The following is a 26,115-nucleotide window of genomic DNA, read 5'->3' on the forward strand; positions in this document are numbered from 1 at the left end:
AAGTTTTAAAGATGGACGGCGAGGGGGCTGGACGAATGTTCAGTGGGAGGTCATTCCAAAGAGAGAGACCAGCAATGGAAAAGGCTCGATCCCCTCTGAGACCGATCTGAGACTCCGCTTAGTTCTTGGTCCCTCTAATAATGCCTGGTTCCCAGACCAGAGGCACTGGGCATGTGTGTAGGGGCGGAGGAGCTCAGACAGGTAAGGATTTGAAAACAAATAGGATCTTAGAAAGAACTCTAAAATGTATAGGGGGCCAGTGAAGGGATGCCAGAGTAGGAGTTATGTGCTCCCTCTTCCGAGTACCAGTCAAGAGGCGAGCAGCAGCATTCTGGACCAACTGGAGACGTTTCATTGAGGACTGGCTGACTCTAAAGCAAAGTGCATTACAGTAAAGCATTAACTTCATTCTAATATGAGGTCACTTGTTGACTGCCTCAGCATGGAAGTCGATAGTGATATAAATCTGTCATTATCGTCGACTATTGAGGAGAGTACTAATACAAGGTCTAGGTTCCCAAATGTCAGAGCGCGTGGATACAGCTAGATGTGTTCTGCGAGGACGAAAAAAAGTGCTTGTATAACCATGTCGGATCTTTTTTGGTATTCAATTTCACCACAGAAGAATACTTCATTAACGACATCTTCACCGACACCTTTTCTGAGCACAATCATTTCCGACAGGGGCGGCTGCCACGTATTACCTCTTCCTGGAGTCAGATGCAATTTGGTGTGAGCATATTTCATGCAAATTCAATTTCTGCTCTAGAAAAGGGGAGAATGCCTGCATGTTGCCTCTGCATAAGCAAGTAATATACATGCAGGGAAAGTGATGACTGAAGAAAAGGGAGTGTGTTGTGCAAGGTGCAGATCAATGTCAAACTACAATGCACATGCACACACTACAGAAATGTAAAACATTCCGAGAACTGCATTTTTTTTCTCAAACAAACGCACCAAGGGTATTTACAGTGCAGTATAAAGTCCACCCTCTGAATTATGATTTTCAATGTATTATTTTTAACAAGTATGACAGCATTGCACAAACATATATTGGAGATTTATGAAAAGCTCTTTGAGCACTTATTCAATACCCAGCTTGAGGTCCATGTACTTCTGAGGGTTTTTGTTCTCACTAGGAAGGCTATTTAGCCGAGAATTTATGCAATGCTAACTTGCTAGCAGTTGTTCTGCTAACATACAGTCTGGTCCATAAATATTTGGACATTGACACTACAGTATTAGCAGCATTCCAGCTCTCTACAACACCACAGTGAGTTTGAAATTAAACTATCAAGAGGTGCTTTAAGTTCAGACTGTGCGCTACAATTTGAGGTTGTTTATGATGAAATTTAAGTGCTTTATTTTTTAATTTAGTATTTACCGTTACACAGATCATAGGCCCTAATTTAGGTAATTTCTGCAACCTTAAACAGTATGTGCTTTCAACTCAGTGTCATGTCAAATTAAAAAATATATATTGCAGCTTCTAGACAATTGGTACATACTGTACTTCCAAGTATTCAACAAAATATTCTGTGTTACAACATTGCTTTAAAGGGGAAGTCAACCCCCACAAAATTTTCATTCCAATAAGATGTTCTAAACACGGTTCTTTCTGAATTATGTTGTGCTTGTGGAATAAATCGACTCATTTTTGTCCCTCTCGGGGAGGTGTCCATTTTGTCAGGTGCTGTCCACTGAAAATGACATCACAGTTGCTCAGGGCTCAGTTAATGATCAATCGTGGCTCAGCTTCATTCAGCAGGTGGCGGTGCATAGAACATATTATTGTAAGAAAAAGTTAGACTTGTCCTTTGAACCCTTTGCACTATAAATTCAATAAATTTAACTGGTACATTTTAAATATATATATTTACATTATACAGGTATATAGATAGCTATTTTTGAACGGTTGATATTAATTGCACTTTATTGGGTGTCAATACAGCGGAACCGCAATTTAACGGACCAGAACCAACAGAATTTAACAAACAGAAAATAGCATCCAGTCCACTCCGAAGGCAGCTTTCTGGCCACAATTGGCCACAGCGCTGGTGTAATCAACAGAGAATGGTTCTGTCGCTATTGACACAGTTTCACAGTAGACCAAAGCAAGCTCGTAGAAGTGTGGCTGCCATGGTGACTGTGGCGAAAATCCCATTAAAGGCAAGCAATGTAAAGCATGGACATTAGCTTAGCAGCACTGCGGGCATGTAGCTCAAAAGGTGCGTGTTGCATTGATCCTTTCATATCTACGGCTGTTGTATACTGGAGCCACTTCTCATCATGTAGTACATGGGCACATCCCTTGAATATGCTTCTTTTTTTTTGGTCAAGCCTTTATTGAACTGAATCGAAACTGAGGTGAAAAAAGGAAGATCACAAACCGTAGGTCAAGCAACTAGCTGTACACCAAATGAAAGAAGAAATTAAGAATTACTGTAACATGCTCTAAATTTGGCTACAATTACAGATTTACAAATATAGACAGTCATAGATTCTCAGTAATACATACTGAGAATAAAAAAAGTAATGCTTAGGAGTAGAGCCATTATTTATACTGCCGTTACTACCATCACTGGTTCGAGTGCCCGTAAGATTATAAGTCATAAGTCATTCAACTAGTGTGCTGAATTGTCCTCGGGAAGACAAAGGGTACCTCGACCTTAAACTGGATATCAAGGAGACTAATGCTCAAACGTTTTTCCACTGTATTTCGTAACAATCAGGGTTGACGTATGAATGTGTCGGCCTTTGATTTTGCTTCAAGGCCCTTCTCGAACTCAACGACAGCAAAACCTGCCTGATGAATGTCAGTAGAATATGCTGAATATGCAACGCGAGCCTTGCTAGCTGAGGTTATGGTGTGTACAGATGAACGACTGCAATGTGCAATGTGTGCAATGTGAACCCCGGAAAAGGCCAACATACGCAGCATTGACAGTGCCCATCCCTCCAACTCAACACACCCACACCGACAAAAGGCCCGGCCGGGCCCTCCCTTCCCAGTCAACACAAAGTCACACATGTGCAAATGCCTCCTCATTATTAATGTAGGCTTCCGGATGGCGAATTGGCGAATAATTAAATCTAAAAAAAAAATTCTAGTCAGGAACGACATAGAGGATTTTTACCTACTCGCTCACTCTCACTCGCTCCCTCCCTCGCCCTCGTTCTCATTCTGTTTCAAACCTCCTTCCACTCTGACAAACTGCACCGCCCGCTTTTTTCATGTTTGGATGCTGCCGAAGGGGGATTAATTTGTTGTTTGTTGCAGTCAATCAAATTTCCACAGACAGATTTAAGTTAATTGCATCCGTGAGTTGATCCCAGAGGGAAAGCGCTATGAGTGCTTATTCTCCAAGTGATATCCTCATCAATGACACGCGTACACGCACCAGCAAATGATTGTTTTAGTGTATAAATGTTCTTTTGCCCAAGTGTAAGAGGCACATTGAACCTTGAATCAAGGCCTGTACATACTGCCATGATACCGTATCTCTGATGTTACCTGCATTCCGTTTGACAGTCTTTCATGTTAGTCTGCCTGAAAGGAGCCTTTTTTTCCCTTCTAATTAAACTTGAGATGTAGGAAGAAAGAAGAGAGTTGACAGAAAACCTTTCAGCCATCATCTGGTATATAGTACAGTGGTACCTCGACTTAAGAGTGACAGTGGACGCAAACACAAATCATTTAACAAGCAGCAGTTTATCTTAGTCCATTAATCAATTATCTGAGCTGCCTATCAAGATGAGGGTTGGGCGTGCTGGAGCCTGCGCCAGCCTTCTTCGGACCAGTAGGCAAGGTACACCCTGAACTGGTAAGGCAGCTGTCAAGAGTTTGTCGGGCACGTTTATCTTAATGTGAAATATCCAAATGTAAAAACAGGCTTTTAATTTTTTTTCTACTCAGTTAAAGCTTACTGACAAACTGAACATAAAACAAAAGACAATGAATGGCACGTTATGCATAGAAAAAAACCACAATAGTTTTAACGTCCACTAGTTTATTTAATGCTAACCCAGAATGCAAAATTCCATATGCAGGGGAACTCTCTTTTCAACTTGATCGGTTCCATGAGCCCATTTGTAACTTGAACCGTTGATAAATCAAGGTAATTTTTCCCTATGATATGAATGGAAGTGCAATTAATAGGTTCCAGCCCCCAAATTACTTATCCTTTTTTTTCACCAGTGTGGTTAAAAATAACTAATATAATGTAATATGGAAATAAGTGTAAACACCCTATTATAAAGATCTTAGACATTTTAAACACATGACAACTATGGACTGCTCATTGACTTTACTGGGGGTGGAACGGGTGGGGGAGGTGACTAAAAAATCAATTCTGAGAGATTTTCATTAATGTGTCTGTTTCTTTTCTAACTGATTGTTTGATTTTTGGCATACCAATTCAGGGAAACCTTCTGTTAAAAAATAATTACGTTAGATGTCACGTTGTCATTTTAAAGATGAATTCATTTAAAATTTCTTTTGATCATTTTTATGTTTTGACTAGCTCGCGCATGCTATCACCAGCGAGTGTTTTCTCATTTGTCTGTCTAATAAAAATAGCAACAACACAAACCGTGGAAAGAAGAGCAAATCTTTCTGCTCATGTATGACAAGCGCTTGCGATAACATTCCCTTTAGCACTTTCCCTTTTCTTCAGAGCCATTCTTACTGTTTTTTTTTTTTTTTACATGGTGAACAAAAATTAATCGTGTCTGTCAACACGAGAGCTACTTCTGCATTGCATTCAGACACTTCTGACATTGTGTTAAAGAAATAAAAACAGAATACAATGATTTGCAAATCATGTTCTTTATCCCCTCAATAGACTCATAATGGCCGTCACTTATATCAAGATTTTTGCTATTCATGGGCCGGCTGGGTAACTATCGCCCACAAATCATGGGGGGTCCAATGTAATAGCATTTCCATTTCAATGGGGAAAGACGATTTTAGACATGTGTTTTGAGTTATGAAGGCAATCAAGCAACAGATTAAACTTGTGAATCAAGGCATCACTGTAGTTATACAATGCAAAATGTATTTTGTACAAAAGAAGAGGTTTGGTTGTAATAAAGAAATACGAGTTTTGGAGGGGGGGGGGCTTACAGAAAAATCCAGTGGTATCTTGACTTCAAAATGTGATTTCAGTAAGTACTTCATGTCATTATTATTTTAAATCAACTTTCACCATTGAAATGAATGAAAATGCCATTCTTGGATACTGATTAATGCGCAGTTTGATGCATACCCCTAAAGAACACATTTTCTATTAACTTTATTTGTTATGATTAATAATTAACGACTTTCCTTTATGAGAAGACATTATGTTAATGATTCCTCATAATAATTAGGACAGAGGTAAATATCAAATATCAAGAGAGAACATCTTATTTGTATTCATCTCAGCCAATGTTTCAATGCTCACTTGAGCAAAATTTCATGTTGGTGACCCCGACTACAAGAGTGTATAAAAAACATATAGCAATAGAGAAAAATAGAAGAATTAAAGTACATTTTCGATATTTTACTTAACTTAAAAACAATGTGCATAATTAAACGGGTTCTGCTCCTCCAAAATGACCTTTCCTGAACATAATCTTATTTTGGCATGTCAGCTCATGTTGTTTTATGATTTAATTTTTAATGTCAATGGTAATCAGAAAGCATGTTTAGATTGTCCCAATGTTATGAAGACTAGTAATTCAAATTCTGCTCGCAATGCAAAGCGAAACTCAGAAAACTCCAACTGAGGCACTTATAGGTCAAGGTATGGCTGTATTCGGCTTTTAATTAAACTTAGATGTCAATGGAAAGCGATGACTTGACAGAAAACCTTTCAGCTTAAATGGACAGCATCTGGTACGGTGTATTAGTTGCACAAAAAGGGATATCGTACAAAAGAAGTGGTTTGCTTGCAAAAAGTTCACAGAGCTCGCCTCGCATTTCATTTGATGCTCTGCCCAAAATCGCTTATCTCGAAAATCTGAGCTCACATAATGGCACAGAGGGATCAGAATGATGTATAATGCATGAGGAAGGAAATGTTTTAATGGCATCTTCTCCAGCGCAACAGCAAGACGACAAGGAAAGGCAAAAAAAATGCGGTGCTTAATTTTACGCTTTCCTTCCTTTATCTTGTAAGAGAAAAATTGGGTTCTGTTCCAAGAAAAAACTGGATGCATGCAAATCCCTGCCCAATGTGATTTGCTATGTGTTCGTCGATAGCAAGAGATTAAGTGAGGTGAGGTGAAAGAGGATGCACAAATCAGTTACCCGTTCCCACAAGGGATATATCAAAAATACATCTTGAAAACATATGCACACTTCTCTAATGACTTAACGAGGTGAGCAAAATAGGGCATGTGGGCTACATGCCAGCAATGTCAACAGTCCGCTTTCTTGCATTCTTTTTGCAGTTTTTGGTTCATTAAAATCCACGATCATTCTATTTTCTGGAGCAATTATCCTCACTGGGGTTGTGGGTGTGCTGGAGCCGCCTCCCCAGCCATTTCTTCCAGCTTTTCCCCAGGGATCCTGATGCGTTTTTGGTTAAATCATTTATTTATTATAAATAAAATACAACTGTGTACATAAAATGTTCTTTTTATTGGTTCATTAATTCTAAATTAAATCAACTATAAATATTACAATTTAAAACAGGACAAATTATTTGGTGAATTCATCATCAAAATAAATGGTCCTATCCGTCCAATTTGGAAAATCAAATGTGGCCCTAGAGCACAAAAGTTTGCCCACCCTTGCCAAGTATTCTGGGCAGGGCATACACTGAGTGGATGAAAAATATTAAATCATGCAGGAAGACGCTCTCTCTCTCTCAGTCTCTCTCTCTCTCTCTCTCTCTCTCTCTCTCTCTCTCTCTCTCTCTCTCACTCAGTCACTCACTCACTCACTCACTCACGCGCACAGTCATAGAGAGATATAAATATGCACATACAGTACATACACATGCACAAACAGTGTCCTGCTGAGCTCGACTGAGGCAGCTGAAACCAGAGAGCTGAAGGTTGTCAGGAGACATGGCCAAGCATGTGTGTGTTTCTCACACAAAAGAAGCCTATAATTGTTTGGGATTCATTAATGCAGCCGCTTTTCAATTGCAACCAAAGCTGTCAGTGGGGGAGGATGGTGGGGGCGGGAGGAATCCTGTTTGTTGGGAAAGAGGTGTATTCACATACTATTAACTGTATAATTAATACGGCAGGAAACTCATTTTCATGCTAAAGAGAGGAGATGAGGAAGAGGATTCTGAATGCTATCACGACATGAAGGTGGCCACATTTGTCACTTTTAATGGTTTAGAATAGTGATTCTAAAAACTTGGTATGTGAAGGCACCACTGAATCAAACGCACAAACTGTGCAGAATATGTTAGCGTCTCAAACTTTTTGAGAATCCATTATCACGCATTTGTTAAATACAGTTCAGTTGTATTTAACTTCTAAGTGCCATCCATCCTTTTTCTGGACCGCTTATCCTCACTGGAGTCCAGGTGAGCTGGGGCCTATGCCATCTGAGGGGTATACACTGGACTACTTCTTGACAGCAGTACGAAAAATAGCTATCCATCAGGTATCTAATCCCCTAATTCTCACTAAGACCGTGTCGCTTGAATGAAAAATATGATTTATGAAAAAAACTAAATCAGTCAACTCTGGCCTCATCTTGTGCCTCTAATTTGACTTTTTCCAAAACCATTGCGGAGGCAGAAGGTGCGACTTACAAGGTGACGCTCTTGTCACACACTCACTGACATACTCATTGCTGACACTCCATGAATGCACGAGAAATGATTGCCACCTCGTAAATCACGCCTTCTTCAATCAGTTGATTTTCCTCAGACGTTGTGGTTTCATGTCTATCAAATTGAAGGCACAAGCCAAAGGCGACCTTCCCTCCCCCCATATATTTATCGTATACTGTCAAGGCATAATAGCTGCTTCAACAAATATGATAAATGAGGGATTTTTAAAAAATGTAAATTCCCTCTTTGGGTACTAGGTGTGAGTGTGGGCGTGAATGGTTGTTCGTCTCTGTGTGCCCTGCGATTGGCTGGCAACTGATTCAGGGTGTCCCCGCCTACTGCCCGAAGACGGCTGGGATAGGCTCCAGCACCCCCCGCGACCCTAGTGAGGATCAAGCGGTTCGGAAAATGGATGGATGGAGTACAATACACATTCTGAACAATTTTATTCAACTAATATTAAAATAAACACATTGAAAACTTTATGCTTTTCCCATACTCAAGCACATTGTTAACGTTAAAAAATGTGCATGTTATAGTGACCGACATCAATGTTAAAATTGTGTTTTCGGAATGAAACCTCTGCCTTGTTTTTGATGACCACGTTATTTTTTTCAGTGGACCTAGGTGAACGTCTGGTCTGACTATTCGTAATTTGACTTGTTTTATTGATTACACTGACCAAAGATTGACTCAGGCCAAAAGATAAAAGTGTTGCTCACCAGAGGTGCTGAGGGCAGAACCCAGAGCCGAGGGGCTCGGGGCCAGGCTGCTCTTTGAGTGGGGAGCGGGAGACGACGACGAGGAAGAGGAGGATGAGGAGGAAGAGGCCGCAGGGGACGAGGTGCGCGCAGCAGACAGGGTGGGCGCAGGGGAGGCCAGCCGCTCTCCAGACTCCATATCTGTCAAACACAATCCAATCAGTGGGGTTACAATAGCAAAAACACACACACAAACCTTAGCGCGTACACACACACACACACACACGCACACGCACACACACACACACACACCCACACTCTGACACTTTTCCTTTCACATCTCACTTCCCCTGAACAATATTTCTATTTAGCCATGCTCACTGCCTCTCAGCTTCTATTGATTCTATGCGAGCTCGCAAGGAGAATGTCGGTCTAAGAGCCAATAGCCAACAACAAAGAACATTTTGCTTTTGGGATTCAAGGAAACTGCAGCTGTCCCAAATGCGTTCTCGGCTTTGCCGCTGGTGGAAATTGACATGAGATGTTGAGGGCAAAAAAATATATACAGGTACCTGTATATTCAAAAGCAAAATGGTTTTGGGTTGCCAAAGTCTGGGAAGATGGGACTTTATATGGCAGGAATACACCATGATTGTACACAATTAAAAGGATACTTACAGTACATACAGTCAAGGAAAATAATATTTTAGACTCAGATTTCACGCACAATCACATTTTATGCAAGCACCGTGGTGCCCATATTGAGCTTTTCGAGTTATGAGCACATGCTTCCGATGTGCTGCCCCTTAAGTGAAGTGGAAAGCTATGTCGGAAACTGCAATTTCCCCAAATCCCCAACAACAGCAAACTTTTTAAAATGTATTAAGTGTCAAGAAAAGTTCAGTGATTAATAAGTGCAGGCTATGGTGTTTACTTATGGATTCATGAAACATGAATAGCTGGAGTGATAGAGGCACCGATTTGTTTGAATGACTGATTTGCTGATTTATGTTAACGTCACACTTATCTGGTCGAATGTTGTGCAGTTATTGTTGTGAATACTTAAAAGACTCCAAGCGAGAGTGTTTAGGAAACTCTTATTGACGTACATAAATACATTCTTTCATATTAACTCATGGTTCTCTCTTTTAAATTATGAGAGCAAAGCTTTTATGAATAATAAATGTGATATTTATTGGAAGGCAGATTCGAACCTAATCCTAACCATATTATTACTTTGCACGCTCTCTAAATCGGTTTCTCTCTCACACAGGAACATTAGGACCTTTCTCCTCATGATATAGCCTTAGATAGCTCTTATTTTTGGTACACGCAAATTCAAAAATTGGACATTTTATAAAGTTTGTTTTATGTATAGTTCCCCATGCCTTCCCAGCAAACCGGCATGATTCTTATTCCATGTACATTACTCCCTGATGCAAAGGGGAGGAAATAAAGTAAACAAGCAAATAGTTTTAAAGGCGTAATATAGTTCTGATGAACAGAATTGGGTGGTGTGTTTTAAACGTGTTTACATTTAGAAAGAACATAAAGGTTCCGTTGAGGCCATTATTTTTTTTATCCCTAAAATAAACAAAACAACTTTGTGAAAATTACAGACTATCATCTACTTTTTGTCATGGTTGGGTCATTCAGCACCAAGCTCTCCACAAACATGTGGTGTCATAAACCGGAGAGTTCTACACTGGACTGGGGTGCGCCCGGAAGATGGGGCCCCCCTCTCCGGTTTATGACACCGCATGTTTGTGGAGAGCTTGCTGCTAAGTGACCCAACCATGACACCTTCCCCATTGAAATGCTAGTATCTGTTACAGCTACCCAAAAATACAAAATAAAAGTTTTGAGAGAATGTATTTTAAAAAAGGTAAAGAATTAAACACTTTTTGCAAAAAATGTGGTTTTCTCCCAGCTCACTCATAGGTTTTGAATTATTTCATGTTTTAATTCAGCGGCTTCTGCTCAGCGCTTTCACAGAAAAAAAGTTACTTTGGCAAAACATCTGCAGAGTAAAAATCGATTCAAACAGGATATGTGAGCACAACAAACACTTTCCCTGCGTTGTAAACAATGTGGAGTGCTTGATGGATGGATGGATCATGTGCAATTCAGGTGGAGTGCCTGAAGCTCAATTGAAAGTCACATTTTTGCAACACAAAAATAAATCAATTAACCAACACCTACTCGCAACTCGAAAGCCAAAGCACCATTGTACAACAAAATGCATCCTGATAAATGGGCGATAGCGTCAATACGCTGGCCTACTTAAAAATTTCGTCAAGGGCTCTTTTGAGGCCTTTGAAGGCGACGTCCATGACACATTAAAACAGTAGCGAGTCACCCAACTAACACACCAACCATTATCGACAGAAACTCTCACAAGAAGTATTTCAGCAGCCAAACATTAGCCAACTTTAATCTGCTTTCGTTTACTAAAACAATGTGCCCACGCAGTCACCAACGTGTACAGCCAAACAAATACGAAAGAGCAAAAACCAAACACATCAATGTGCGTGCGCGCATGCACGCACACACACGCATGCACGCACGCACACACACACACGCACACACACACACGCACACACACACACACACACACACAGTCACCTCCCCGGTCTCTCACGTCAACCTGACTCTTTTCCTGTCTTCTCTTTTGCCACATCCCTCTGCCTGACACTAATCCAGCAGTGGAAATCCCCCTCAAAAGCACAGTTTGCAGATTGTGTTTTACAGGCGGGCTTTGTTATTGTGTCATTACATATAAACAGTCTCTTCCTCCATCTCTTTTGCCTTCCCCCTTTTCCGCCACCCCCTCTTACCTCCCTCTCTCTCTCTCTCTCTCTCTCTCCTCTGCAGAGCCACTGATTAAATCTCTGAGACAAAAGCTGCTATCCTCTGAATATCAAGTATCAGCCTTTCGCCAGGAGCAACACTGACAAGAGAGAGGAGAGAGGGGGTGAGAAAGAGGCATAGATGACAAGGAAACCTGCTGCAGTCCATAGGGAGGAGGCTGCTGTGCCATCCGTCTTGGGCAGCCATTGCTGCATTGGGGGGGGGGGGACAAAAAAACGTGGCGGTTGTCTAATTATGAGCAAGGTCAAAGGTCCTGCAAATCTCACCTCTCGCACAAGGTGACACAATTTGAGCTAAAGACATAGACTGACAAATACCGGTATATCAATGTGGCATACTGGATCGGAGTAGATTTGAGTATGCAAACTAGATCTGATCAGATGTATTGGTAACATTTGGGAGGGCTGTACTCTGTCAACTCTTAGGGAATCATCCCCATGTCACTAAGCTTTATTAGAAAACCTTTTAAAGTGATGTCGCATGGCTAAGAGGTCCCACAGAGGAAATCAGATTTCCCAAAGGACACAGCGCAAAGAAACAGTTCTGAATCTCCAAACAATGTCTTTACAGACTAAAGGTAAATGTTCTGGAATTTGATTTTCGTGGTCATGGTTCCACTCTTTACACTCAACTATGAATAATAAAAATAAATGTCAGGGGTTAATCTCAAAACAACGGGCCAAATGCAAACGTTCTACTATATTTTTCTTGTATTTCCGTCGTTCTCTTTCCGATTTTTGAATGGCAGAGAAGCGGAGTTCTTGCATTTTAAGATTAGCGCCTCTGTCAAGCAGAACAAGGTAAATTTCTTTGTGCTTAAAGAGACAGATGATTCACTGTAATACATCCGGATCCTCTTGGAACATTTTTTTCCTTTGGTACAAATCTGCAAATAATGTAAAGCACTCGCCGGAAAACGTCTCGCCTGTTCTTTTGAGCCGAGGGACAGCTACATTAGTGTTAGTGCAACTGAAGCTGACACTCTTGACACACGACGAGAAAAAGTGAGGCTCGGGGTGAAGAAAAAAAACATTCCTTTTTGAAAGAGAGGTCTGTGGCAACTCCTGAAGGAAAAGAAAATCAAGTATCATTACAAGTATGATGAAGATGGAGGGGGAACAGTGGCCCTGCATAATTATCATAATGTACATGAAAACAAAAGGCTCGCGCCTCGGAGGACAAGCAATCTTATGTGGTGTCAGCTGGTACGTGAAGCGCATCATTTCCTACCTTTTGCAGATGGGGAAAGAGGAAACGAGAGATGCTAAAGATGGAGGAGAAAAATTATCAACAACAACGAGGTGGGATTTTGTTGTGGAAAAAAGACAGATGATGAAGAAATAAGACCCAAGCAAACCTGCATTTTCTCAATATCTACACTGACTGCTTCGCCTTGTCAGAATGTGATGATGTGAATAGAATTGATTCCCCTCCCTAACAAACATGAAAAAAAAAGCAATCCCTCTGTTGCAGAGGTGTAAAGCGGCGCTACCCTCCCCCTCATCTGCTCTCATCTCTCAAAGGGCCTCTTTCTGGGGATGAGAGATGGCGAGGGAAAGGACAGAAGGGGAAGAAAAGAATGCGAGGCCAGTCCGTTTTCCTCTGGCGACCGCGAACTGATCACTGACGGCAATTAAATCCAATAACAATAATACCATTGAGCTTGGCTGTGTATCACCAAATAGAACGACTGCACCGCGGATGCAGTGCCAAGGTATTTAAAGATCCAATCCTGACTTAATTATGAGAACTTCAAATGGATTTAGCATCAGAATTAGCTTGATATGATAGGTAATTAACAGCATCCACCGCAGTGGCCAATTCTACAATATCTGTGAGCAGCTAAATCAATTTGACTTGAAGAGCGGCAGCCAATCAACAAGAAGCGCTGCGAGCACAAACGGCAGGTCTTGCAGCAGCAAGGAGAAGGGAGAGAATTTATGTTAATGGCCGGGCTATGATTTATAAGCTGTATGTACCAGTGCGCCACCAGTAGGCCTACAAAAGAGCGCTCCGCTGTCAATGCATGCGGCCAATAGCCGCTGGATCCAACAGCCCTTCAGGAGAGTGTATTGCTACAAACAGAACTGTGGTTTTATGGTTGCGGATAGAAGCCTTTGCATGTCAGCTTCATCTGAAAGATGTGGGCTTGGTCTGGTTAAGTGTATGGAGGAGCAAGAGTGGTGGTGGATTGCCCTGTGCCGCTGTGCCCTCGCATCGCACATTTCTTTTTCAGCGCTCTAAGCAGTGTCCTGCATCAAGTACCTGGATAAGATACTGAAATGATACCACGGCTAAAAGCTAAAACATCAGTAAAAGCAGTGGAATGATAGATGACAACACATGAAACTTCATGTTTCTTGTGTTTCAAGTTAATATTGGGCAGTGGAGAACATTCAATTAAAATACTTTGTACGTGAATAAATGATAGCATCATCTAATTACTCTCAGATACGAATATATGCACGCATTAAGCTATAAGGCTTATGTTTCATTCTCTGTTCTTTGTCCTTCACAAGTGCTTCAGGTGGTGACCCTTCACGCTTGTCATACTGTTGTTGTGTGATGCTATGCCCAACTGCGCAGAAGTACCTGAACTGAAATGACGTGACAGCGAATAATTTTTGACGGCTACCTATCACAGTGCTTTTCGAGTACAGATATACCATGCAACCCGAGTTGTAAGGGTGTCTTGCATGCATGCATGCAGAAATTGAACAAAAAACAATCCCTCCCTACCCGCGATGTGTCTCAGTCCTGCCCCATTCCTTCCTTACCCTTACAACAATCACACACACACACACACACACACAAATAGAGTAACAGATGGCTGATACTAACTGCGATAATCCGCCAACAGAGTCATCAGCATGGATCAGTGGTAATCAGAGTGTGGACACAATGTCTCTTCTCCGGCCGTAATGGAAGGAGCGCTTGGGAGGGAAATGCATTATTCCGTGTGATGCCCTGACCCCATTCAAAGACACACGGTGGTGGCTTCCAGCTCGCTTTCTTTATGTACTTTGCTGCAGCTGACAAAATGGCATTATGACTGCATCTGCTGCACAACCTCTCCTTACAAACCAAAAAGCTCTGGAGACTTACGGTAATAAACCACCCCACACAGATAACTGCGCAGTCATTTGCCAAAGAAATAAATGTTCAGTGACTCTGATTACGAGAATCGCATCAATAACAGTGGAGCAACATCTATGCTAAATTCCAACCTGCATTATAGTAAACCTCCATTCAATAAATATGATTTGGGTCAACATTTTTATGTTTCAATTCATTATATTTAATTCTCGTTTTTCATGGGTCTGTTTAACAGTAACCTTCAGTTGGGAGCGACAAACACCTTAACACATGCACGCTTTGCTCTCATTTAGAGAGCCGTTAGTGCACGCGTCCATATGGATGTTTGCTCTGCACAGTCTCGTTGTCAATCAACCTTAACTGACAAAGATCATCTTGCTTATGGCAGTGGAGTGCACGAGGAAGCTTGCCTGTCCCCTTTTCTCCTCCCCCTCCCAGCATGTACACACATGACAGCCACAGTGTGAGGGTATGTGCGCTATTGTACAACATCCTGGTTTGCTTCTTGCTACATCTTTTCAACTGCCATTTGATTAACTTCTTTTTCTGACTCGCAGGCCCACCCGAATATTTTTTGGGGAACTGATTTAATGGTGTTGTTTTGGCCACTCATTCACAATATTTATGAGACAAGCTGAGTGTTACAAAAGGGTCATATAAGACAAACTAAAATGTTACATTTTTATAAATGGGTATCAAAGAATGGCCGCATCCAGCCCTTTGAAAAACGCACCTTTTCAAAAAGGGCAGAAGATGAAGCTATTTTGATAAGAGAAGTTCCCCGACGACATGGAGGAGGAAGCTGTTGTCCGTGCTATGACGTCATAAACAAGGCGAGACTAGAAACCCGTTGAATCATTTGAACAAATAGCACCCAAGTGGAAAGCAAGAAAAAAAGTGAGCAGCCTGCAAACATAAACATTAGCAGTTTAGGCACTAATAACAAGCCGGCAGCCACTGGATAAAAGCAGCAACCAATCCTGTCCCATTTACAGGTAGCAATGATGCTAACACCATATGTAGGATCATAACTTCTAAAATGATTATGTTTACATGTTATTATAAAGCGTATTTATTATTCCTAACTGGTCCATTTCTGAGAAGTTTGCCATGTTATTTTATTTTATTCTACATTTGTTGTTCAGTACAATAACACTGTTTGAAAGGAATTAACATAAAACATGGAATTTCTCTATAATTATCATTGTTGTCAGTACCAGTGCTTTAAAACTGGCAATTTGTCTCAACTGGTCTGTGACACAAAAAAGGTTGGGGACCACTGCTCTAGGATAAATGAGGTTCAAAAATCATCAATCAATTGTAATCAACAATCAATTTTAAAGTATGGTTTATCACCAAACCACAGGCGAAAAAGACCAGGCAGCGAGTACAAATAAACTGCAGACCCCAGTGCGGCCTGTATAGGTGTCAACAACTAGTCACTCAGGCCCCTCCCTGAGTCCTACTCCTGCCCAGTGACAGATGGCAGTGCGGGGCACATTGGGGATGGGCACCATTGCTCACCACGCCTCAGCACGCCACGGCTGCGTTGTTGGTCACAGGTCTTATTACAGTCACACCACTGTCCGCCTGTCTGCCTCCATGTAACAGTGGAGCTTACCGCACGAGAGCTGCTTACTTCCTGGCCAGGGCGAAAAGGTAATGATATGATCCAGATCCAGCGTGTAAGTAAGCGAATGGGACGGATGTTCCCAGCTGCGGAATTCACAGGTCCCCCGTAGTAAGGCATGCATCCATTTCGCTGTAACGGGCTTTAAATAAAGTATAAGAACCAGGAGCATGCCACATTTTTTTTTTAAATAACAAGAAATTGCCTCTTGCCAAATGGCTTTATTTGCCTTTTCCAGCGCACTGTAGTTGCCAAAGGCTGGAATCAACAACCCTACTCAACATCCGTCACTGCCGGCTTCCCGGTGACAATAATGTGATTTTGGGACATGGTGATGACTCGCTGGAGAGGCATAAGATAGGCTTGTCACATTGCGTTTGATGTCAAAACCTATGTGTGACAGAATAGTGTTACTCAGCTCCAACAGATATAGCACCACTGCCATTTCCTGTCCATAAATAGATGAGAATGAGCCAGAAGTGAATGTGTACTGTATCCGCGCGTGCCTGTGTGTATGCATTTATGCGCACAAACACACCCATAATGCACCATTTTAAATATCATGCAGTCAGCTCAATAACAAATTCCCATCTCTTACGCTCATGCACATCTGCATCCAGCCAGGGCTAATTATTCTCCCCATGGTAACAGAGCAGGGTGTTCGCATCAACAAAACAGCAATGTGCAGCAGACAATCATCCCTGATGAATCTGATCTTCTCCCTCTGCTAGCTCCTCGCTCATCTGACAGCCTCAACGCTCATTACACCTCGACAAAATGAGCGTGATCCGCTCGCCACATTTGTCTACCGAACTTCGGAATGACAGAAGCTCAGAATATCACCATCCTGATGACGAACAGAAAGGCACGCACACAAACACAAACATACACATTCAATTTTTTTTTCATTTCTCTGAAACTGACATAAATTTACCTGAAATTTATTGTCCCATACATTACTTAAATTGCATAACTGTAATTAAATACAAGACGCAGGTCTCAATTTACTGACGGTTTGCACGAGCAAAAACAGGCACAATCTTGAGCGTGCAAACAAGCAAAATAGTCCTTGGGCGTCGCGCACACAATGTGATTTATTAAGCCTGAAATGAAACAAATAACTGATTTTGCATCTAAACACTGAAACCGACACCAATGTATGTAACCATGACTGTGGTAACTGTGGCAATTAGAGGCTTGGACAAAATTAGAAGCAATGGAGAGAATGAACATTCTTAGCTCGTTTAAACATCTAAGGGCTGACTTGGAGCCAGTCGCAAGGAGTCATGACAGATCACCTTTGACCAAACTTCCTTCAACTCTACATTTCCATGCATCTGGTTCATTTCAACGTGCTGTGAAAATTGGTGCTGACCTCTACCAGAACCTAATTTTCAAGTGTGTTGCCACAAGTTTTTAACATCATGTTAAAACAGGATGGGCAGATACATTCATTTCCAGTGAAATTGGGATGAATTCGAGTTAATAAAACATGAATTTTCAGCAGTTTTATGCTGGCTTCCCCAAGATTATCAGAGCTGTAGCCTGCACTGCACTCATGTTGTGCTCAAAATAAAAACTGCAATGCTTGTATAGTTTGAATTTATGCCCAGCATGCCTTTGGGATATTTTGTTTGTGTAAATAGCTATTAATAATTATAGGTTTGTTGTTGTCCGTTTACTATTTCCCAATGCAGTAGTGTTTATTTCCACTCACCTACCGAGTTTTTTTAAAATGAATTTTCATCGACTCTTGAAGATTTCATTTTGCACAACGTGCACGTTTGTTATGCACGGTGACAATGTTTTATGATTCACTTCCCCGTGCAGTCAGTCAGTCTGCCACCTACTGGCAGCGTTGCAGCATAGGTTTGATAAGTGAAAGACTTTTGCCCACCAAATCTAGCTGTCTTTCACATATTAAATTGAGATTGGGTCAGAGGACTTGATATGTATCTCGGTTTCAAACTGTACCGCACTGCAACAGACGAAACCATAGAAGTTTTTTGCAGATTCAGCAGAGAAGACCTGCAGCATGTATGCTGTGAGAACTGGACTTAAATGCTAAGCTTTGCCAAGGTTCTAACTGAACAAGCAACTGGAGCAAAACATTTTTGTGGTAGTCTTCAAGTTTGGCATTACACTTGAGCGGAGGACAGCTTCAGAGGATCCAAACTAATCAAATATAGTTGAAGCTAGAGCTTGATGTTCATTCTTGGGGAGCACAATGATCCTAAAAGCTATGACTTCAGTTGGGAATATTCTGATCCTCAGTTGTGAGCACATTGTCCTCAACGTGTATCTTAATGGTGCTTGGAAATGAGCAACACTAACTGTTTATGATGATCGGTCAATAAATTACTCTTACTTGAAACTCACACATAGCAAACACTATAACCGATGAATGTATTTTTTCTCCAGTTTAACCTCTGGGGTTTTCTTTGATGATTCCCAACTTCAATGTGCCACTCCAACATGTGGCAAAACATTTCGGAGGTGAGAAGAAACGCTAGGCAAATGGTACTGTTAATTACCACGTACGTACATTGAATAGCTATTTGCACTTGCTCCATCCAGCTCCCAGAAAATGAATCACAGTATTAGAGGGCCAAAGTGATGATTTGCTGAAATTGCACCCTTGGGCTTTAAACATTGTGCTTTGATACAAATTATACAACTGGCCTCACACAGAGATCAATTGCAGGAAATATAAATTTTCAGTATTTAACAATACATTTTGCCACTGCACAAATTGAATCAAGACATTATTAAATGCATTTGAACAATTTGTAATCAATTTGTTAGCATTGCTTCATTACTGTGGGAAATATGTGCACACAGATGTTTTCAACCACAATCAGCAGTGGTTGCTGTTAAATTTGAATTTGCTCTACTTCTGTTTTGGACTGAAGTAGGTGACCTGAAACTCTTCTGTTCTCTTAGATAATATTATTGTAAAACCTTTTTAGAACAAGAAACTAATTTGAATAGTGTGTGATTTATGTCGGTCTTTTACCTAAGTGTTTAATGTACAAAAAGGACTCAAAATTGAAAAAAAGATACAAAGTGTTCAGTGAAAATAATTATAGTTTTATCAATAACTTAATGAGTGGTGTTTAAGAACAGATTATGCTGCAGAGTTCAAACTGAAGCAGGAGTATTGCGCCAAAAAACAAAATGATGTACTTCTCTGGCCCAGGGATAATGACGAGAGAGCCACTGAGGGGGAAAAAATGAGCACAGTACTCCACATACGCATAATGCAAATGACATGCATTTAAAATGGCAAAACAACTGACAATAACAGAACAATTGAAGGAGCCAAAGGACTGGTGAGCCTTTCCTTGATTATTTGTTCCAGCCACTTGGGCCAATTGCACTTGGATTCATTCAGTCAACATGAAACTTTGCTTGTAATAACAACAAAAAAATGCAGGTATGGCAACAGCGCACGACTAAAGAAATACATTGTAATTCATGACTACCAGCTCCAATTGTCATTTACTGCTCCTGAATCATATCATGCTGAAGAATGTCATTTTCTGCTGCTGTATTTCCTTCCTCACTGGCCAAGCTGTCTGGAGCAAATTGAGTCCTTTACGTTTCGAACAATGGATGTTCCTGTGTGTCACAACAAATGTGTTATTGTCAAGTCTCAGTTGCAACATGTAATAGTAAATAGTACATGTTTGCAAGTACATGTACAGGAACATACATGATTTCCTCTTAGTGACGATGAAGTTGGTGAATTTTCTATAGTTTGAAGCAGAAGTTTCGGCAAACTCATATGTTGTCATTGTGGTGGATTTGGAAATTCACACTGAAGCTCAAATGTGTGTGTGTGTTTGTGTGTGTGTGTGGGCAGGGTGTGATCCCATTAATTTCCAAACACAGCCAAAAATACAAACTAATCAACAGTTTGCGCTTCAACTGTTCCAATTTGTACTGTTTCGGCACTCCCTTTTTTGGTGCACTCTGATTAACCAAATGGCACATTTGAACAATGCTGTTTCAACGGTCAGGGTGAAGCAGTGTGTGCACTAACAATTAAGGAACAGCGTTTTGGGTGCAAATCTGAGCTGCACCTCCAGAGCAAGGTTTTTTTTATTTTATTACATTTTTTTGCTGCTTTAACATGCATTTTTTCCACTGGTATGACATATAGTCCAAAATATATATAATAATTTTTTCACCACCTAACACACACACACACACACATACGCGCACACACACGCACACACTTTAGTTGAACTATGTTCATATTACAAGAAACCATTAGCCGATGAGACAGTTAAGTCAGCTGCTTGATTCAACTGAAAGGAAATACAGCCTCTCCTATTTTGACAGTTGAATCATTTAACTCATTCTCTCCCAGCCATTTTCACTGGAGCAAACCTCTAAACCCCAGCCGCTTTACTGGATTTTGACTGACTTGCAAGGCCCACAGATTATTGTGTTCTATGGCGTTGTTAAGACACAGCGCACAAAAAGAAAGAGATGCTTCTTTCAGCTGAAAATATTAAAAACATTTTCTATCATTTTCTGCTCTTTCGCAATCAGCATTAGAAAATAGCAAAATTGCATCGGATTTCCTTTTTTTTTTTGAGGAAAAAAATGAGAAAAGGACCTTTTTGTTCAAGTATGGAACCACTATTTTTTGCTTTTGTGACATCTCAAACATCTAAATAAGACTTTCCTTCTGTGAGGATGATGAAGCTGCTATAAGCTTGGATTGTACGTGTATGAAAGTTGTTTATTTTGGGGGAAACAAAGAGGTGCACGCACTTCTGTATGAATTTTACCCACAAGAAATGCTTTAAAATAATAACTACTGTCAATGTGATGCTCCCTGAATTTTTTTAACCCTTCCAATATATATAAGACTTTGATTAAAGACTTTGTTTGCTAGTACTTACTAAATAGCAAACCACAATTATTGAGAATACGAAGCGAAAAGGCTTCTTCCATCTCTGCTGTGTTCATGTATATCCACAGCCCATTTACACCTTTGTCCCTCTGAAGCTCTCCTCCGCTCATTCTCCTTTTTACCTTTTGACCGTCTTGATGTTTTTGTTAAGGCTGTCATTAATACCGCCCACGGATGTGAAATGAGTTTGTGAAAGGATCCTGGCTTTCTGTTCGACACAACAAATTAAGGTCAACAATGAGGAAACATAAGGCATAAGACATAAGGCAGCAAAGAGAAACGAGTTTCCAGTGCACACACAATCTGGTGATCAAATGAAGCATTAAACTCATGATGTCAATCAATATAGACCAATTCAGAATATTTGTAAACAACAGGCACCGGGACACTTACGGGTATCACCAAAAGAATCATTCAATGCAAGGCTCATTTAGAAATTATACTCGTAAACTAGCCTTTAGGCTACATCTATCATGACCAAGGTTACAGCATTTCAGTTGTTGCTTTCTCCTGCCTACTGCCCGAAGACAGCTGGGATAGGCTCCAGCACGTTCCGTGACCCATGTGAGGGTAAATGGATCAGAAGATGGATGGATGGATGGATGTTTATTTTATACATAATCAATGTCATATCTGGCTCTTCTCGACGTGTAAGAGAAGCAGCTCGACTCTGAGCCCTTCCCTGATGACCAAGCTTCCTTATCTCTAAGGAAGAGCCCGGACACCCTGCGGAGAAAACTCATTTCTGCTGCTTATATCCGGGCTCTCGTTCTTTCGGTCACGACCACAGCTCGTGACTATAAGTGAGGGTAGGAACGTAGATCGGCCGGTAACTCGAGAGCTTCACCTTTGGGCTCAGCTCCTTCTTCACCACGACAGACTGATACAAAGTCCGCATCACAGCAGACGCTCCGGAGATTCGCCCGTCGATCTCCCGCTTCATCGCACCTTCACTCGTGAACAAGACCCAAAGATACTGAAACTCCTCAACTTGGGATAAGATGTCATCTTCGACAGGTCTTCCTCGAGAGGGCACTCCACCCTTATCCGACTGAGGACCATTGTTTCAGATTTGGAGGTGCTGATTTTCATCCCAATCGCTTCACACTCGGCTGCAAACTGCTCAAGTGAAAAGTTGGAGATCCCGGGTTGAAGAAGCCAACAGCACCACATCATCTGCAAAAAGCAGAGATGCAATACTGAGGCACACCAAATTGGAACCTCTCAGTGCCTTGGCTGCACCTAGAAATTGTGTCCATAAAGGTTATGAACAGAATCGGTGACAAAGCCTTGCCGCTGTCCAACCCTCACAGGAAACGAATGCAACTTACCGGCAATGCAAATCAAATTCTGATATCGGTGATATCGGGACCGAACAGCCCGTATCAGGAGGTTCGACACCACGGACGAACACCTTCTCCAAGTCAACAAAGCACAAGTAGACTGATTGGGCGAACTCGCCATGTAGTCTTGAGGTCCACGGCCGGGACGTAAACCACACTGCTTCTCCTGAATCTGAGATTCAACTTCCCAATGGATCCTCCTCTCCAGCACCCCTGAATAGACCTTACCGGGATGTTGTCGTCCTTGTCCGGATGGATACTTGGCGGCGTTTCATAAAACGTGAGCACCAAGCACGATCATCTTGAATTCTCTTGCGGATGCTCAATTCCCATGGTCCTCTGCATAACTGATAGCTTGCAGTTTAAAACCTGCTTCGTAAGCGTGTCTCTTCATAGGTGCCATTTTCGGGATGTTGTTTTGCACAATGCACGTACTAGATATTATATACACCTGCGTGCCTTTAGTGTCCTCTTACCCACCCACCCTTCCCACTTTAACGTCCACATGGTGTCCTCAGTTATGTCCGCCTTTCCTCGATATATGTAGCGTGTCGGCTCAGTCAGTCAAGCGGGCCCCTCATCGAAGTCACACAATAATAGCATTCACAGATTTTGGAACGTGGTGCATACATAAGGCAACCCGCATTATTAGCCCCACCCTTGATTTCCAAAATTTACAATTTTCTCGGTTGCTCAAAAGATATCTAAGAGTTTGTTTACTAGATATATTATCGGAGAGTGCTTGTCATTTTGCAACATGAGGATGTGTGATGTCATTGTGAATTAGAACTATTATATTGCCTACTAAGGTATAAATAGTACTTAATGTTAAAAAGACTGGTTGGAAGAGACTCCTGTTATATTGACAGAGATGGGGGAAGGAGGAGCAGCGGGCAGTCAGCCACTCTGTTCCGCTTCACTGCAACATGGGAGGGAGGTCAGCGTGCGCACGGCGCGAGCGCGCACGCACGCACACACACACACACACACACGCACACACGGACACACACACACACACACACACACTAAGACAAGCAGACCCATATTTACACAAATGCACACTTTCTACAAGCACACAAAGAGAAAGAGAGAGAGACAGTGAGAGAGACAGAAACAGAGAGACACAGAGAGGACACACATGGTGCAGCAGGTGAGGTGCCAGCACATCAGAGCGCTGCCATTTTTCAGTGTCTTGCTCAGGGAGAGGCGCTCTGACATTTTATGAAGCACTCTGCAGAAATCAGCAGCTTGTAATGGCGGCTGGACTGTCACTCCTCTCTTTGCACACATACGATTTATCTCCCTCTCCCACGCTGATTTTCACGATATTATCTCCCGTGATTAACCTAACGTAATCACTTTTACCAAATTGGCTTTTAATTGCAAGGAGGAATCTTTTATCAGTCGTTGTTGAAGCTTTTAAAGTACTGTATTAGTGGTCCTACATTTTTTTGCCCAAGTTAAGCAAGGCGGTTAAAAAATGCGACCAAATACACAGGTGAAAAGACTCAATAATAGAAGGTCCGAAAATTGGTGAGTTTATGGAAGTGATGCTTAGTGTCACTTTGGCGCAGTTTATCACTGGGGATACATCCCAGGCCCACTCGCGAAATGTGAAAATCTTGTCATCTCTTGTAGCGCAGCGATTCTCTGTGTCGTTTCTAGTACTACAAGTAGTGCACAGGCTCCCTCTGGTGGTCCGCCAAATAGTAACTGCCCAGACCTGGGGTGCCAATCAAATCTTTTTCACAGGCCGTATCGTAGTTAGGGTTTCCTACGGAGGGCCATTATGACTGAAGTTCAGTGTGAATTCAAATAAATTAGACTTTGTGTTCAAACTGTGCATAATAATAACGAGACTAATAATGTAAAATATAGTTTGAGGAATATTAATGTCTCTTTTTGACACTTATGCCGACTATGCTACTGTATTTTACTGTTGGTCATTATTATGTGATTTTTTTAAATTTTTTTTTAGGGGGTTAGGTTTAGGTACTTTGGCACACAACTTTAAACCATTGCTGTAGAGAGACCTTATAAAAATATTTTAGGTAGTTGTAACCTCTCCTAAACACTTGAAACAGATACAAACCATTTAAAACACTGTTATCTTAACTTTTCAAGAAATGGAAGGTCTATTGCCCACTCTATCACTATGGCATTTTCGAACCACTTATCCTATTACAGGGTCACGGGGGGCGGGTGCTGGAGCCTAGCCCAGCTGATATCAGGCGAAAGGCACACGACACCCTGAAGTGGTCGACAGCAGGGCAGACAGCAATGAACAACTATTAACACGCAGGTCCACACCGTCATTGGGCGGTAACCGATCCCACGCTGTCCGCACACAAGCCAGGCGAGTGTACCACGACCCATCAGCGATTCTACGAAGGCTATTGTGTATTACAATGTAATATACACAATAGTGTATGAGGTTCTTTTGTGAGGGGACTTGTTAGCAGCTGCACTGATTGGCTCAATCAAACAAGTTGCCTCTTTTGAAGTGGAAGAATAGACTCTCTCCTTGAGTCCTTTTGAGTTGGTTTCTGCCTTTTTCTGTTCTTTTGTAATCAGCAGTACAAAAACGGTAGGTTGCGCAAAAGGCAGCTGTTTTTTGCAGTGGACTTACAACCTGTGCTGATCTCGTATCTAAAATTTTAGAATTTACAGTGGAGCAGCATCAGAAGCTCCTCCCACCCATCCCTGATAGAAAATCAAAATTGAGAAGTATATTTGTCAATGGCAGCAAATGATTTGTGACAAGAGGCAATTTTTTGTCCTCCTCAGCTGAGCAGAGAGGGAAGCGGTGAGCAGTTAAAAAAAGAGGAAGATGACAGAGGGCAACTGCGCTAACTCCAGCATATTCACAAATACCTTTGGCTATGTCTATTAATGTGCATTGTCCTAAAAAATAATAAATAACCTAATAAATAACTTAATAAATAAACAAACCACATGGTGCCAGCGGATACTATTTAGCCAACAAGGTCAACATACTTTGGCTGCCGGTATGTTATAGCTCACCAGTGATGGGACACTGACTGCTGAAGAATTAAAACAAGATAATGTCACTTTTTTTGCTGATATAACTGCCTCTTAGCGAGGTCGTCATTGTCAATGAGAATTAATTCTCAACTGATCTACCTAGTCAAATAAAGTTTCAGTGGGTGGTTGGATGGATCAGATGGATCAGATGGATGGATGGATCAGATGGATGGATGGATGGATAGAGATAGAGATAGAGATAGAGATAGATAGATAGATAGATAGATAGATAGATAGATAGATAGATAGATAGATAGATAGATAGATAGATAGATAGATAGATAGATAGATAGATAGACGAATACAGGTCAGGAAAAAAAGTAGACCGACTCTGCATATGACGTGCAAATTTAAGTTAAACCGTGAAGCTAGCATCAAGTAACAATGGTAATGTCTGCAGGGGTGGGTGGATTTTGCGGCTCAATAATATTGTTATTAAACTCCACAAACGGCAATATCAATTAAAATAAAATTATGTGTTTAGACAAGTGTGGCCGCACAGAACATATTGTAAAGAAAATGTTTGACTTGAGTCCTCTTTAATATATTGCCAAAGTCAAAGACGGGGACTCAGCAGATCACCAAAATCAGGTGAGTCGGACTTTGATGCAAAAATGTGTGATCAGGAAATCCCTAGTTATAATATAGTCTGCGATCGGCGAGCGTGCACTGCCTCGCAGAATGTACCATCTGAGTGATGTAAGACACCACTCGTTGCAAT

The 26,115-nt window shown here is 41.4% G+C and overlaps 1 protein-coding gene across 8 annotated transcripts in view; it reads right to left on the reverse strand.

The window, feature by feature from the left end:
- baz2ba (bromodomain adjacent to zinc finger domain, 2Ba) overlaps positions 1-26,115 on the reverse strand; it is a 103,274-nt gene that overhangs the window by 39,605 nt on the left and 37,554 nt on the right. For all 8 annotated transcript variants that reach the window (XM_086106676.1, XM_086106678.1, XM_086106674.1 and 5 more), the window contains one exon: positions 8,504-8,683. In XM_086106676.1, coding sequence (XP_085962802.1) covers positions 8,504-8,681 — 178 coding nt within the window. In that variant the 5' untranslated portion in view covers positions 8,682-8,683. The remainder of the gene's footprint in view (positions 1-8,503; positions 8,684-26,115) is intronic.

This window comes from Hippocampus guttulatus, chromosome 3 (assembly GCF_054856545.1).
Source record: "Hippocampus guttulatus isolate MCC_2025c chromosome 3, RoL_Hgut_1.0, whole genome shotgun sequence".
Classification (NCBI taxonomy): Eukaryota; Metazoa; Chordata; class Actinopteri; order Syngnathiformes; family Syngnathidae; genus Hippocampus; species Hippocampus guttulatus.